General features: G+C 41.5%; 1 protein-coding gene across 2 annotated transcripts in view; it reads right to left on the reverse strand.

Annotated features, from left to right (window-relative positions):
- The window catches only part of THRAP3 (thyroid hormone receptor associated protein 3), a 31,644-nt gene that overhangs the window by 9,994 nt on the left and 6,538 nt on the right, over positions 1-15,112 (reverse strand). For both annotated transcript variants that reach the window (XM_084274228.1, XM_084274227.1), the window contains exons 3-5: positions 11,149-11,234; positions 5,184-5,345; positions 518-1,423 (exon numbers count right to left, since the gene is read on the reverse strand). In XM_084274228.1, the coding sequence (XP_084130354.1) occupies positions 518-1,423; positions 5,184-5,320 (1,043 nt within the window). In that variant the 5' untranslated portion in view covers positions 5,321-5,345; positions 11,149-11,234. The remainder of the gene's footprint in view (positions 1-517; positions 1,424-5,183; positions 5,346-11,148; positions 11,235-15,112) is intronic.

Below are 15,112 nucleotides of genomic sequence, written 5' to 3' on the forward strand. Positions count from 1 at the left end.
CCTTCTCTATGAAGGATGTCTTCATTTGAGTGATCTTTGTGCTTTAGTTTCTCATACTACCCACAAACATTGACACAAGCACTGCAACCACACCTGCTTCAGGCTGCTTGCAGTAAGATTTAGTTAAATTCTGCTAATTCATATCTAAAGCCATTTAAAAAATGCAATACTAAGAAAATGTCTTTAACTGAGAAGAAACTATGAAGTGCAAGAGTGCGGTGCATACCGTCAGGCTGCTGGGAAGTCCCATGGGGCACAGCTTCAAGATGTGAAAGTCAGAAAGCTAAATCCAACCTCCCCCAACACAGGGCCAGGTCTGGTTGGTTCTGCAATTTAGAGGGTACCAAGCCCAGAGAGCTGGCAGCTTGATAGCACAGCACAACCCACACACTGGGGCCTCCTTCCAGCTGGAGCCTGCACACACGCACTGAGAACCCTCACGGCGCTCACTGAGAGCACCGACACGTGCAAGCCAGCCTGTCAAAACACAAAGAGCACCATGAAACATATCACTTGCCTCTTTGAGAAGGCTCCTCCTCCAGGAGCTGTGGCTTCCTCCTTCTGAGATGCACTGTAAATCGAACCGATTGGTGTTGGACTTTTGCACACAGGGCTCTTCCTTGTTGGGCTCAAACTGGCTGAGCCGTGGTCAAAAGGACTCTGATGAGAGCCTGCCTGAAAGGAGGTGCTGCTGCTTTGTAAAGCAGAGCTCATCTGTGATGGGTTGGACAGCGGAGGGCTTGACTTTTGCAATGGACTTGGCCGAGGAGAACGACGCCTCACCACAACGGACTGGAGAGGGCTTTTTAACGCAGGGCTGCGTTCCCTTGGGCTAAGTTCAGACACAGAAGCTCTCGACGCTGAACTTGTACCATAGGTGGTCGTCTCTTGCCATGGTTTTGATCCCTCAGGTGCTTTGACATCTTGAGCCGCTGCTCCTGAAAACGGCTGCTCCTTAGACTCATCACCTTGATTATCTCCCGCAGCCTGAGATGCCCGGGTATCCTTGGAAGATGACTTCTTATCCTTCCCAGATTTACGCTTGGAAGACTCAACTCGGCTGTGATTTGAGGAAGACCGGGAAGAGGAAGACCTCCTTGACCGATCAGAAGATGACTTATCAGAATTTCTAGAGTGACTTCTAGACCTTGGTGAAGGAGACCTCCTCTTGGGTGAACGAGAGCGTGACCTCCCTCTACGAGGGCTATACGCTTGGCGATAGTTTTGCCAGTTTGACCTGTAATTCCCATATCCTCCTCGGTTATACTGGCCCCATGGATAAAACCCTCTGTTTCGGCCACGAAAATAATATGGTCTCCTGTATCCTCTATTATGACCTCTGAAATCCCGGTTCTGATAGACTCTTGGATGGTTCCTTTCTCTGTTATGAGATGGAGAATATGATCTTGAACGAGACCTAGAACTGATAAAAGGGAAAAAACAAACACACAAGTATTTTAAAGTTTATTCTTCAAGTCACAACTTTTTACTTGAACCCTTATAAAAGAAAACTGGAAAAATTCATTTCTGAGCCTTTAAAAGTAATTTATTTTGTTTACCTTCATCCAATGGAGGTATTACACTTTGCCCTCAAAAAACTGCAGTGGAAATAACCTGTATGTGCAATACCACCAAACAAATATTTAACTTCAGGATCACTGCAGAGCCCATAACAAGCACACACTGCTCTTCATTTTGATAGGATGAACATGGCTGGTATCCAGCTTTAGGAAAAGTGACACGTCACCCTTCCAGCCCTTTACAGCTCAGACCTCAGTTGGATCTAACCCTAGATCTCCTTCACTCCTTATGCATGTCATGCTGCCATTACTGGAAGAGATTCAAAAATCTTCCTCTGGTGTCCCTCAGTTCTCACGAGCTTATGAAATTCTCGTAAGACAAAACACCCCTTCTTTGCCAGGTTAGTGAGCAAACTGCTACCCCTCCCCATGACAGGAGCGGTAGTGGAGCAAAGAGCACACTGCTCTGTAGTTTTTAGGTTTCAAAAGGTGGGTGCAGCCCTCTCCACAATTCCGAAGCTGGAGCTCCAAAGAGCAGGGGAGCAGAGGGATGCGCTGGCTCTGCAGCCCGATGCCGCGAGGTGGCACTGTTCCGTGTCCCTCTGCTCGCCTCCAGCCAGGCAAGAGCAGGCAGAAAGACAGAACCGAGTCCAAGACAAACACCATGCCTGCAAGAATACAGATTTAAGTGGCAAAACATTAACGGCTAATTGTTCCAATAGTCTCTTCCATTACATTTCTGGAGCTGCAGTTGTGTAACTGTTTTAAAAGCCCCACTATAGCTCCAGATTAAACACCAGCTTTACAGTAAATATTTCACAGCTGCTGAAAAACAAACTTCGCATCAAAGTCTGAGCTTTTAGCAGTTTTGCACTAATAAAATGGAGAAAGCACCTAAACTAGTCATTTTAAATAGAAAAAAGACTTTTTCCAAATGGAAATTTAGTATTGAAACCATTCCCACAGTTCCTTCTTACATCAAGTTGGTAACACATGTGTGTGTAGTTGTTGCTAGGTGCTTGTGGTGCTTACACCAAGTCCAAGACTGTTCTGCTCCTCATACTGGCCTGCCAATGAGAACTGGGAGGGGGCACAGCCAGGGCTGCTGACCCCAACTGCTCAAAGGGCTATTGCACAGCATGTAGCACCATGCTCCATATACAACTGAGGGGTTGGCAGGAGGCTGTTGGGGAGCTAGCAGAGTTCTGGATAGCAAGCAACTGTGCATCACTTGGTTTGCATTATTATATTATTATTGGTTTCTATTGTTATGATTTCCTCCCTTTTCTGTCCTATTAAACTGTCTTTATCTCAACTGCCAAGTTTTACCTCTCTCTTTAATTCTCTCCCCTGTCCCACTGTGCAGTTGTTTTATCTACCTGCTGAGTTAAACCACAACATCATACTATAGGCACTGACAGCAAACAGCTTTATGATGATCATTCTAACACTTGCTTCATCCTTCAAACAACCAAAGCCTGTGACAACGAGAAGGAAAAGCAGAGAGGCAGACAGCAAGAACCAGATGTAAGGAGCCCTCCTCAAAGGCACGAAGAACAAATACACTCCTGTGTACAGACAACTCTGCATATGTGATCAATTACCAGCAAGAGACCTGTTGTACACTTCCAAAATCCTTTCTATCATTTGAGAGAGGCTTGCAGCAGAAAATTTCACCCTGAAAGCTGCAGAGACTATTTACAAGAAATCCTTTTAGAAAAACACAGCAAATACTATGCAAAAGAACCTACACAAGTAGTAATTCTCCCAACTCTCTCAGTCCCTGTAGCTGGCCAGCTAATGCACACTGCTCCAGTTCTAAAGAACCTACCATTTTACAACAGGTAGAAAAAAAAAAAGAAATATAAAGTCATAAAGAAAGCAAGAAACACTGGGCTGCAACGTGGCAACACAACCACTTCTGCGGTACACGCTGAAATACATAATGATGGGTATTTCCATGCCAAGATACCACACGAGACCTACCTCAGAGAACATCCTAACACCATACCAGATGGCTTGTCTGCACTAACCCCCTCCATTTTGATTCTTTTTTGAAGAAGAAGAAAAAAAAAGGAGTTATTTACAAAGCACAAGTAGACTGAGCGGCAGCACAGAAGAAACGATCATGTTTGCACAGGGTGCCTTTGTTTTCAGCTGACAAAGTTCCTCCACAGCTAGGCAGATATTCCCAAATGACCACGTATCTTCCAGCATTCCAGCTTCCTTCTGCAAAGAACTCGATTTGACTCAAGTCTCCGCCTCTAACTTAGTTTTGTCATGTTGTTCTCTAGCCAGCTGTACATTTATTAGAGGCTCCACATTTTAAAAATCTCTTTTAATTGTTAACAGTTGCATGTTTACAACCTAATGATTTTCAGAATATATGTTATTAATTTAACATTAGTCAAAAAAGCAGCTGAACATCGTTATACCCAGTCCAACTGGAATGTCTTTGCCAGATTCAAAATGCTTAGCCAAAAGAAAAGGAAGAAAACAGATACCCTGATATCCAGGGAAGAACTGAGCCTTTAACCGCCCCAATCAGAAGCAATTAAGGGGAGAAGAAACAGCTATTATATATATAAATAATTTCTCAAAGTTATCTGCAGGGAAATTAGCTTCTCCCACCCATACTGACCCCTGTATGTTGAGGGGAGGGGCAGGGAAGCAACAACAGAAGTTGCCCATACCTTTCATGGCACTATCTTAAACTGACATTCAAACTTGCTTGAATCCACTTTTAGGAAGAGATGAAGAGCAGACAGTGTCTGCAAAGGCCCCTTGAGTCTGGGATCAATTAAATCAAAAGCTTAAAAAAAGCCAAAGCTGTTTAACAAAACAAAGGAGCATGTTTTGTTAAGGACCTTCCCAACTCCTCTTCCCAGCTCTAGGGAACACACACTTAAACTCTCACAGCAGTGAAGCAAATGTCTGATCAAAGGCACTTCCAATCTTACAAAAGAATCTCAGGGCAGGATACAAAGCAGTGATGTTTCTGCACGTTGTCCTGCTCTGGCAATTTCAAACCCCACCTTTAACCACGAGTACCTTTCATATAGGAAACTGGATCTCTCAGACTGCGTGTAATGCATCATTAGGGAAAGCACAATTGGCTATCCCATTACATACAGCAGCAATTAGAACTGCAGAAGAACATGGGGAGAGGGGGGGAAACAAACGCACATGCATTTTGACACAGGTTTCTATTAATAACTTTGAGGAAAAACAAACTACAAAGGTCTGCTCCAAGGGCCTGCTATAAAACGGCTGCAACAGCTTCACTGTGGCCTCGTATCCCTAACAAAGTGAGCTACAGTTACAAAACCACCTTCTGACTTCACTGCTCATTAGAGTATCTGTTCGCTTTCGTATTAGGGGGAAGAAAGACCTGCACAGAAAAGTAAAATTACATGCCACAGAGACCAGGCTAAGGGCTCTGAAGTATCCTGACTGAGAAACAGTTACAATTAATTCTCCTAGCTCATTAAAACCACTTCAAAACAACTCAGGTTAGCAGGAAACAGCCTAAGACATAGGACACTTATCTGTCCTAGAATCTAATCAAAGTCTTTCCTTGGGAAAGAGCTAAGTGAGAAACCATCTGCACAGGAGAGAGGGGAAAACATCACACCCTTTGGCTTCAGAGCTGCATGTGCTTACCTAAGTCTGCGTTTCCTTGAGCGTGAGACAGAGCGAGAACGGGAGCGGGACTTGGAGAAGGAACGGGAGCGGGACCTTGATCCAGACCTCGACCGGGAAGACCGGGATCCAGACTTGGATTTGTTAGTTTTAGACATCTTTGCAAGCACCTGTAAACTGTACCTGAAGGGAACAGGGAAATAAAAGTGTTTGTAAAATGAAGTCATCTGCCAGATTGGAGAGAACAGTCACCACTGGCAGCCTGAGAAACTACAGAGTGACATGAAGCTTGATAAGACTGGCAATACAAATGTTTGAAGTGGCTGCCTAATACCAGCTGAACGGTGTTGGGCTCAGAATAGAAAGCTTATTTCAGCCTAAGAAGGAAATCTGCAAAAAGAATAAAAGGCTTTCAACCCAAAGTAATTACAAATTTGAGTGCTACAGTTGAAAGCATCAAGTTAATGCAAAACCCAGGAAGAGGCAGAGGCTGTGCTGCTGGCTTAAGCAAGAATAGCTTGAAAGGGACAAACCATTTCAAGTCACATCTCTATCAATACAGCCAGAAATAAAAGGCTTACCATCAAAAAACCCCACAGAAAACCCCACCCTCCCAAGTCTTCTCTAAATTTTCAGCAGTAAATCACAAACAATAATCCAAGATACAGGAATATAACCCTATTTGCCACGAGCACTCAGGTTAAGCCCTGCATGGACGTGTCCTGCCTGCTTGTGCTGTTTCTGCAGTTGCTGTGATCAGTTACAAGTGTGCACGGTCCAGCCAGGAGTTATGTTGCAGCCAAAATAATTCAGTCCTTCCAAATATTCACAGTGACAGAAGAGATTACATTAAATGACTCAAAATAACTATAATGGTGAATTACTTGTGCTATTTTCAGACATGTATCCAGGTAAAGGTTAAGAGATGTTTCAAGAAATACAGTTTGACCATGTAATTGTTTCAGTTACACCCTACCTGATCTGTTCTCTTTAACACATCAACTTTAGATCAACAAGCCAGATTTTATGAAGGACTTTGATCACCTCTTACCCTCAAGGAAAGAAAAATACTCAGGACTATTAATTGGTGGGGCCTTAGAGTTTACATTTGAAGGCTGGCACAGATTTTGATAAAATTCAAGATGCTCTATTTCTTTCAGCTGGTCAGATCATTCTTTTAGTGTCCAAAAAAGTCAAATGCCCAACGCAGTTCTGTGGCTTCTGACAGGCACCTTGCAAGCTTTCCTCTTCATGCCACCAACAAAGTCCTTCCCATCCATGAAGGGCTGTGGATGCAAACCCAGCACCCCAGAGATGGGTCAGGAGAGCTCCAGTGCCTTTTCTGTCCAGCCGTTGTAGGGTTCTCAACTGTAGCAACAGCTGACCTATATATATGGCTGTATCCAGCCATAAACAGAATTCCTCACAATTTAAAATGTGATCATGCTGCAAAATATGCTCCAGCTCTTGACTCCTTGTCAGTTCCAGTATAGTTCTTCAGTTTAAATGAAACATGCTTTGGCCCTGACTTGGTGAGGGGGAAGGGGACTCCACTCTTGCCCCGCAGATTAAATCCCCAGTCTCCTTTATTTCCATTCCCAGGAACTGGAGTTTCAGCAGCAGGCTGGAAACTGGACTAAGGGCTAGTTTGAGTGACGTTTGCACAGTCAAGTATTCCACAGGAGCAGCTGGTAGCAAGATGTGAACTCTGCAAATCCAGAGGTAGCTGACAAAGCTGAAAAGGAAGCCTGCTCTCTTTAAACAACACATCCCATTACTTCCCAACATCATAAGCCATTTATTTACCACTTAACAGAATTCTCTAGGAATTTCTACAAGAAATCACATTTTGTTTCCTCAAAGTTAGTAAAATACTGAGTATTTCTCCTGTTACTTATAGAAGCTCCAAACACACAAGAGTCACAAAAGCAAAGCTAGACAGCTCTGGGAGTTAGCACAAGGGCTGCAAAGACAAAATTTGCATTAACTGTTACTACATCACAGTTACCAATAAACTTCTCTGCAAAAGAAATTAATGAATTAGAGCCAGAAAGGAAAAAGGAACTATGTTAATCAAACTTAATTCTTTTTTTCACCTAGTGATTAAAACCAGAGATGTTTAGGTATATAAACACAACCAACAGAGTTCTGCTGCTGCTGCATCCATTTTAAGCAGATTCCACAGCCTGACTTGCAATGTCTTCACTTTCAGTTCCCCTCCAAAGCCAAATTACATATATGGTTACCAAACACTCCAACTACTGCCAGGGCGCTTTCAGGAACAGCACAACACCCGTCACAGGAGCAGCTGCTGGGAAAGTGGGTCGCTGTTCATCATGAGTTAGTACTTTCCAGAAATGGCAAGGCAGCTTTTATTTTTAAAAAAATCCTGTTAACATGTCCCTGTTCTTCCCTTCCACTATACTAAAGATGCTATACCAATTCAATGGATGTATCTTAATATAATCCACACTAGAAAGTGTGTAGGGGGGGGGAAAAAGTATTTTAATGTTTCCTGTTTTATTAGGGGGAAAAAACCAAACACATCAGGGATAAAAATTAAAACTTCACTACCACTGAAGAAGCAGAGTTGACTCTTACGCATGGTTATTTTTCAGGGAAGGAGTGATATTTCCTTTTAATTTACTAAATATATCTGCTGAAACAGCAGGATTTGCTAGTCTTGTTGCCTAAAACAATCTAAAGTAAACCAAACCTGGAAAAGCAGAAAAAACAAATGGTAACAGGAACATCCAGAAGATACAGGAAAATGATCTAAATGGACATTTAGAATGAGAGCTGCTCCCAACTGAATCCTGAGGAGCTTTGATACAATAAACTCACTTAAAGCTTCATACTGTAAGGAGCTTACAAATATATGCCATAAACTGTAATTTCAGAAGAGCTCTCTACTAAATGGCAACCCTGTAGCTCAAAGAAAAAACCTACATTTCAACATACAATCATGTTCAGTTACCTTTATTTGCACTGAACTGGACACTGCTTGGAATGTTTTAATAGATTAATACTATTCAAAGAGCTTTCACAACAGTTCTCTGTTGTGTCTCTTCTGAAATAAGTTATTTTCCAAGAAAAAGCACCTGGTTAGAGCTGACAGACCAAGCAGAGTAAAAGCTGCTCTAACTCAGCAAGTCCTGAGAAGGCCCCAAAAGAGATTTTAGAAGTACCACTCGCTTCAAGCTGTTGAAGAGTCTTTGTGTTTTACTTTGATCCTCTGTGCTTACAAGCCAAACATGAGTTTGGCATGTGCAATGTGTGCCAAAAGCTCTCGTCTTAGGAGGGTTTTTTTTTATCTTTGTCAATGCTTTTAAAGTTGAGTCATTCCTATCATATGAGGTAACCCCAACTAGAATAGAAACTGAGTTGCTATGCTCTATCAGCACTCAAAGGGTTAAACAAGCTATTGGAGTCATTTCAGCTCCCCTGTGGAACCACAGCAGTTTTAAGCTTACTGTGATAAACATTTATTGTTCTAAGAATTAATGACTGAGAAAATGTGTTCCGCTGGTAAGGAAAAACTGTTTGGAAAGATTCTGCTCTTATAAAATGTCCTAAGGGTTACTCTGATTTTAAAGAAAAAAGATGCCTCTAATGAAGCAAAGGCAAACTGGGGAAACAGCAGTGGCTGCTCACTTACCATTCAGATTTTTCCAGTGACCATGATGCTGTGCCCTGAAAGCACACACCTGCACACAGCCTCACACAGCTCACAGGGGATGCTGCTTTTTGAAACCCTGGAAAGCAAAAGATGCCTGATCCTGAGCAGGGACTGCAGTAGAAGTGTTTACCCAGCGCTATGGAGACTTGTCACTTACAATCTGCTCTGCCAGAGCTCACGTTTCCTTCCTGCTTACAGCTACAGAACTGCCTTTCCCTTCCCATGACTCCAGCTCCACCTCTACCTTGAAAGGAACGCGGTTGATCCTTGCTGCCTGATCCAGATCTCATCTCCCAGCAGAGACAAGCGTGACTGGACACATCTGGTGGAGATGTGCTCCTGGAAACACTACTAGGAATTTCCAAAACTGTCCTTTTTTCGTTTGCCTTTTCTGAAAACCCAGTTATAAGCTGTCCAGCAGATCTTAGCAAACAGTGCTGTCTCACATCCAAAAAATATCAGCACTGATCCTGAGCGTGCAGCTTGTCTGTCTGCTGTAAAACTACACTGGTTAATGTAACTCATAGTTCAACACACACCAGTTCTGAAGAAATCATTTGTATTGCAAATACAAGAGTACTGTAAATACTGGAAGTGATGGAAGTACACTGTTGATGCAAATTATTAAGCATTATATTTTTTTTTTTTTAGATTCTTACTGTAAGAAATGTGGACATTTCAGCAGAAAGCATGAAAAACCACAGACACACATGCTGCAAGTACCACCAACTCAAAGATGTAAAGTTCAGTCTTGTTTGAAGCAACCAGTCCCCAAAGCTGCACTGAACAGTACTAAAAAATTGGATAATAAACCATTTGGAATCCTCCTTCCATATTTTAAGGAAAGTAAAGGCAGAGGGTCTGCTCAAGTTTTGAAAGTCTCTGACAGCAATGGGTAACTGAAGTGAATTTGATTTCCCACAGGAGAATATTGCCATGTTACTTACATCCCCTTCTTGGCATCAAAGATTTCCCACCGTGACCTCAAAGGCATACACCTGGAACTCTTCAAACCTGCTTCTTGTCAAGGAAAGCAGGCAACACAGGCTGATCGTTTCTGCATGTAGTTTTAGTAATATTTATACAAGCTATTTCATGCTGGAGGTTCTTGAGCTGCTATACCATTTTTTGGCCTCACAGACTACAAACAGTGCCATTCAGTAGGGAAGACTCTTACAAAGAGGACTAAGGCAGCAGAGAACGAGTTTTGCACAAGAACTACATGACTTTAGTCTTTACAAAATGGTTGCAAATCTTTAACATCTACAAAGAAAAAGCAATAAAAGCCTTGTTTCTAAGGCTATTATCCAAACAGGACCCACACCATGAACTGTGGGCAACTCAAGTCATCTACCAATTGAAAACAAAGGCCAGAGTCAACCCTCTTTGATGTTTAACAGTAACCTTTGTGGACTGTTTTCTGCAGAGATCACTACTTAAAAAAACAGAACCAAAGCTAATGGAGAGGTCTCCAACTGAGGATATTTCTACTCATGTGCAGTCTGACTAATACTGTCCTAGCAACAAGACCCATGTAAAAAGTTCCCATCCTCTCAATACAATGAATAGATTAAGTTCAGAATGTAGATGAACTATCACAACAGAGGTTACAAATGTTCTGGTTTACAAGAATATTTTTAATCAGATCAATTCTGCAACATCTTCTTATGATCCCTACTAACAAACAAGAAGGGTTTTGAGATGGAGCCTCTCACTTAAAATTAGCATTTCCTAAAATTTGGAGACTATTTCAAGAAGGAAACTTTACCATCTCCCTTTCTAAATCTTCACATCAATCCACAATACCCCTAAAAGAGGTGAAAACAATGGAAAAGCAAATGCTCCTACTAAGCCAACACATTGGACTTCGCTCTGAAGACAAACCTTTGTCATGGATCAGTGTCAGGAAAGTTAATGTTTTACCTATTTTAGGTCTCCTAGCAGAACTCAAAAGAACAGCTCAACTCTGCTGCAGAGTAATGAAAAAAAAGTCACTGTCATTAAAATAAAACCAAAAGAAGGTACTTGTTCCAAGATTATTTCACAAAATTGTTGTATTTTACCTGTATATTTACCACCTATTTGGAAGACAAGCCAAAACATTCCAAGACACAAGGCTGAGCTTTTTCTCCAAAACCTGAGTAACACTTGACACACAGCAACATTAACAGTGAAAAAAAGAATAGGACTGATACAGCTTAACCTGCAGTATACCCAGGGTAGAAGTGAGGTATGAAGGTATATTCCAAACCCAAAAAACAGATGCTTTACCACTTCTGAAGACTGTATTTTCTACTGTGTGCTTACCTGCTTGAGCAGGTTCACACCTCTCACCCTTCAGCAGTCAGGTCTCACTGTCTCAGCTTTGTCAATTATGAAATCAGGAAGCAAACCTGAAATGAGAAGAAAATTCACTGAAGCATCTTTGTGTGCATAGCACTGTACTTCCTGCCACCAGTGATCAACAAGAGCTTCTTGAAGCCACTACCCAGTGCTGTACCCAGAACGTTCATCCTAAGTATTTCAGAGTGCACACACTGCAGAAGTTCATCAGCCACTTCACCATGAATTCTTTCATGTAGTTTTATGAAGAATGTAGTTTCTAGAGTGGTTATTCAAGCTTTCAAAATTATGACTACTAATTCCTTCCTCCATCCACCTCCTCTGCTTCCCATCCCATCTCCTGTTGCACACGTAGTAATGATCACTGCCATTGCAGCCACACAGCCCTACTGAAGGAACTTCTCTCAGGTCACTTGTATGCTCTCACTGGATTCAGGACTAAACTGAGAGATGCAATTGGTTCCCTGACAAATCCATCCATCAGCCTATTGCTGTGTTCACAGGTGCCACCAGGCCACCATGAGCTCTTGACAGGTCTACAATTACATTGCAGTTCCCTTCCATGAACTGTGAGAAGGGTGTAAGTTTTAGAAAATAAAACAGTAAACACAACCTCATAAATGACTCCGTGTTATTAAACCCTTGATCTAACAGCAGGAATGCTATTGAGTCTGTGTGAAACCATAAAATAAACTTGTTTAAAGCTATTCATTTCTTCTGTTTACTTCACTGAGAAAAGATTTCAAAGCTACTTGAAGATTACACTTTCCCTGCAATGCAACGGCGTCCTCCTCTCACCCAAGAGGGAAGGCTGCATTCCAGGGCTTCCTTTAGTGATTTCTGTATCACACTCACCCATCTTTGAAAAAAGCCAAATAAAATAATGTGGCTGTGGTGTGGGGTCCTTTATTTTACTGTTGTCATGTCCATCCATCCAAACATCTGTGAAAAAGACAAATCTTGCCTTTTGCATTAAAAGACCCTTCAGCATCCAGCCTTTCACAGTGGCTACCAGGAAAAAAATGAAATTTAAAAATGCCATAACCTTCCTCTCCCTCCCCCCAGTTTTGTGATAAAACTCTTATGTTTTGTATTTTTATCTATTACCCAAACACCATTACCACAAGCTTTTGGTCCAATCCATTGCACACAGGTGTCACCCAGATACAAAGCTGGCTGAGCTACCTTTTCTAGAAGGGCACTGGTTTAGTATTCAGAGCCCTATGACAAAAATATTAACTGAGACAACACACAACAAGCAAGAACAGCCAACCTTCCTTCCAGATATGGAAAGTAAGAAACATGCTCAACACACTCTGCTGCAACAGAAGTCACAGTCCAGGAGTTTCATATTCCAGGACACTGTAAAGAACATTTCTATATGCCAAGACACGGGTCAAATAAAGAACATCTCTAGTTGCCACAACTCTTTTTTTCCAGGAATTTGATTCCTACTTCCAACTGGCCTGTATCACTTTAATGACTGTCTCTTTCCATCCTCCACTTTGGTTTGATTTTTTTGGGTTTTTTTTTTTAAGTCTTTCAAGCAGTTCTCATCATTATTTCAGACCTTTCACAGATGTTATAGCCTAACAGAGCCACCACAACCTGTACAGAAAAACCACCTAACCAAGTGTTATGACTGGTATGACTCCATCTCAAGCCTGTCACCAAGGCCTGTCACATGCCATAGCACCACAACTCACCAGCTCAGAGAGAAAACACAGCAGATACGTCCCTACCAAAAGAAGCAAGTTTTTGTCTTCATATCTGTCTAAAACTGAGCATGAACACTAAGAACATTTGGAAACAAGTGGAATGGCTTATGCACATACCTTAGAATCACACAAGGCAGTGCCAAACTCCTTTGAATTTATTACATGGTGTTTACAAAACACTAAACTTGCAAATATTACATAGTTTGTAAAAGCATTTGTAGAAAGGTCTATGTTCTTGTGGAAGGAAAACAAAAATTTACTTGTTCCTTTCTGGCCAGGATTTAACAAAGCAGTTAGGGATTATTTTACTGTAAGACCCAGAGCAAACAAGACAACACCTCATTAGTGAAAACATTCCTGCCTGGGCATCTTGTCATCCATTTAGTGTTTGCTAGCACAAACATTTGGTTTGGGAAGAAACAGCTGAACTGCTACTTTGTAACAGCCTTCATTATCAGGGAACAAAAAAAAAATCTCCTTCAGCCAACTCCACAACTCATAATCCTGAGCTCCAAGACCCAAACAAGATTAGTTCATTCTTAAAAACAAATAAATAATGCTTACACAGTGTATTTTTCAATAATAAGGCAACAGCAATGACTACAAAAATAAACATATGAAAACAGTCAGCAACTACATAGTAAAAATAATCAGTTCTGTTTCCCACAAAATGAGCTTTTTAAGATTCAGGTAAGATACCTGAAAGGTTTATGTCAACTTAAACTGTGGCAGCCTTTGTGCTAGACAAGGAACTGCATCTCCAACTTTAAAATCCCAGAAGATAGAAATCATTTACTGCTGATGGATCCTATATTCCAAACAATGCTTTACAAATATATCAAAGATATTAGAAAATGCTGACATGAAGAAAAGTGTCAGCACTCTGTTCTTTTTGAAAGCTTTGAAAATAAGACAGTAGCTATTTATAAATTTAAACAATAGTAATCACTTAAATCTGATATTAACAGAGGCAGAAAATCTGTTCAACCAATTAAAAATCCAGTTCCCAACGCTGTTAAAATCACAGCTTCTGTGCATTTTAATTCATTTGACCCCCAGAGAAGCCAAGGAGGTAACTGCACCTGTGGATTCATCAGAAGACTGGGGTAAGAATATCACTGGTAAGAACTGCCAAGGTACAATGACAAACTAGATGGAAATAATTACTGTTGTGGATTTTCTTGACACTTCTTAACAACTATCAGCACCTTTAAAAATTAATTTCAGTATGATCTTGGTTCAATTTAGCTATCCAGCTTCAGTGTAAGAGTTGTACAGTGTCCAACACCACATTGCTCCTTGAACACTGAGTGACTCCAATATGAATTATTTTGTTAAAGAAGACAAACATGAGCCACTGGGCTCATACAAAAACACCCTTAGAACTGTAATAAATTTAGTCCTTGGTCCTTCCTCTTGCACTCAGGCTCAATACACTCAGTAAAAGCAGCCTGACACCAGTGTCAAATCAGACATGGACCTGGTAAAGAACACAAGAGCTATTCCTGCTTTCCCCCTTGCCTCCTTTTTTCTGGTAAGTGCCAGAAAAGGCTATTTTTCAAGCTGTGCACTAGTTCCCTGGAGAGATCTGCAGTTCCAAGCAGCACTCTGCACTTGCACCTGTTGAGGCTGCTGCAGGGGATTGCAGCACACAGCGATGGACGCAGCCAGGGACCACCCCCCAACCTGCTGCCCTCAACCCAACCATGGTCAGCATGAATACAGGACACCCCCTTATCCCCTGTGGCTCCCACATCTATGTTTTATTAAAGAGCAACTCAAAATGATGACCATAGCAGTTCGACTATCAAAAATTTCTACATTAAAGCTGAAAATAATATTCCTAAATCAGTTCAATTTGACAACCACACTGAAGCAAACTAAAGCTCCTGTACTAGAGGAGCAGTCCAGAAGAATGACAGCTGTGAACTTACTTAAAGTGCAAAAAAAAATGAGTCATTAGGGTAACAAAGAGGAGAAAAATTCCTCTTTCTATATCAAGTATCCAGCATATGTTTTCAGGAGATTAATGACACTAGTTAAAATAAAGCCTACAACTACACCTACCAACCTCCTCAACAAAAATTTTCCTGGACAACACTGCTAGAAACAAAAGCAACAATAAAACCAGAGCAGTGTGTTCTACTTTAATACCTGCCAAACACGCTTGGGGGAAGAGGGGAAATTCAGATTACTCTGCCACAGCAGGA

The sequence above is a fragment of the Gallinula chloropus genome, assembly GCF_964237585.1.
Source record: "Gallinula chloropus genome assembly, chromosome: 22".
NCBI classification, from domain to species: domain Eukaryota; kingdom Metazoa; phylum Chordata; class Aves; order Gruiformes; family Rallidae; genus Gallinula; species Gallinula chloropus.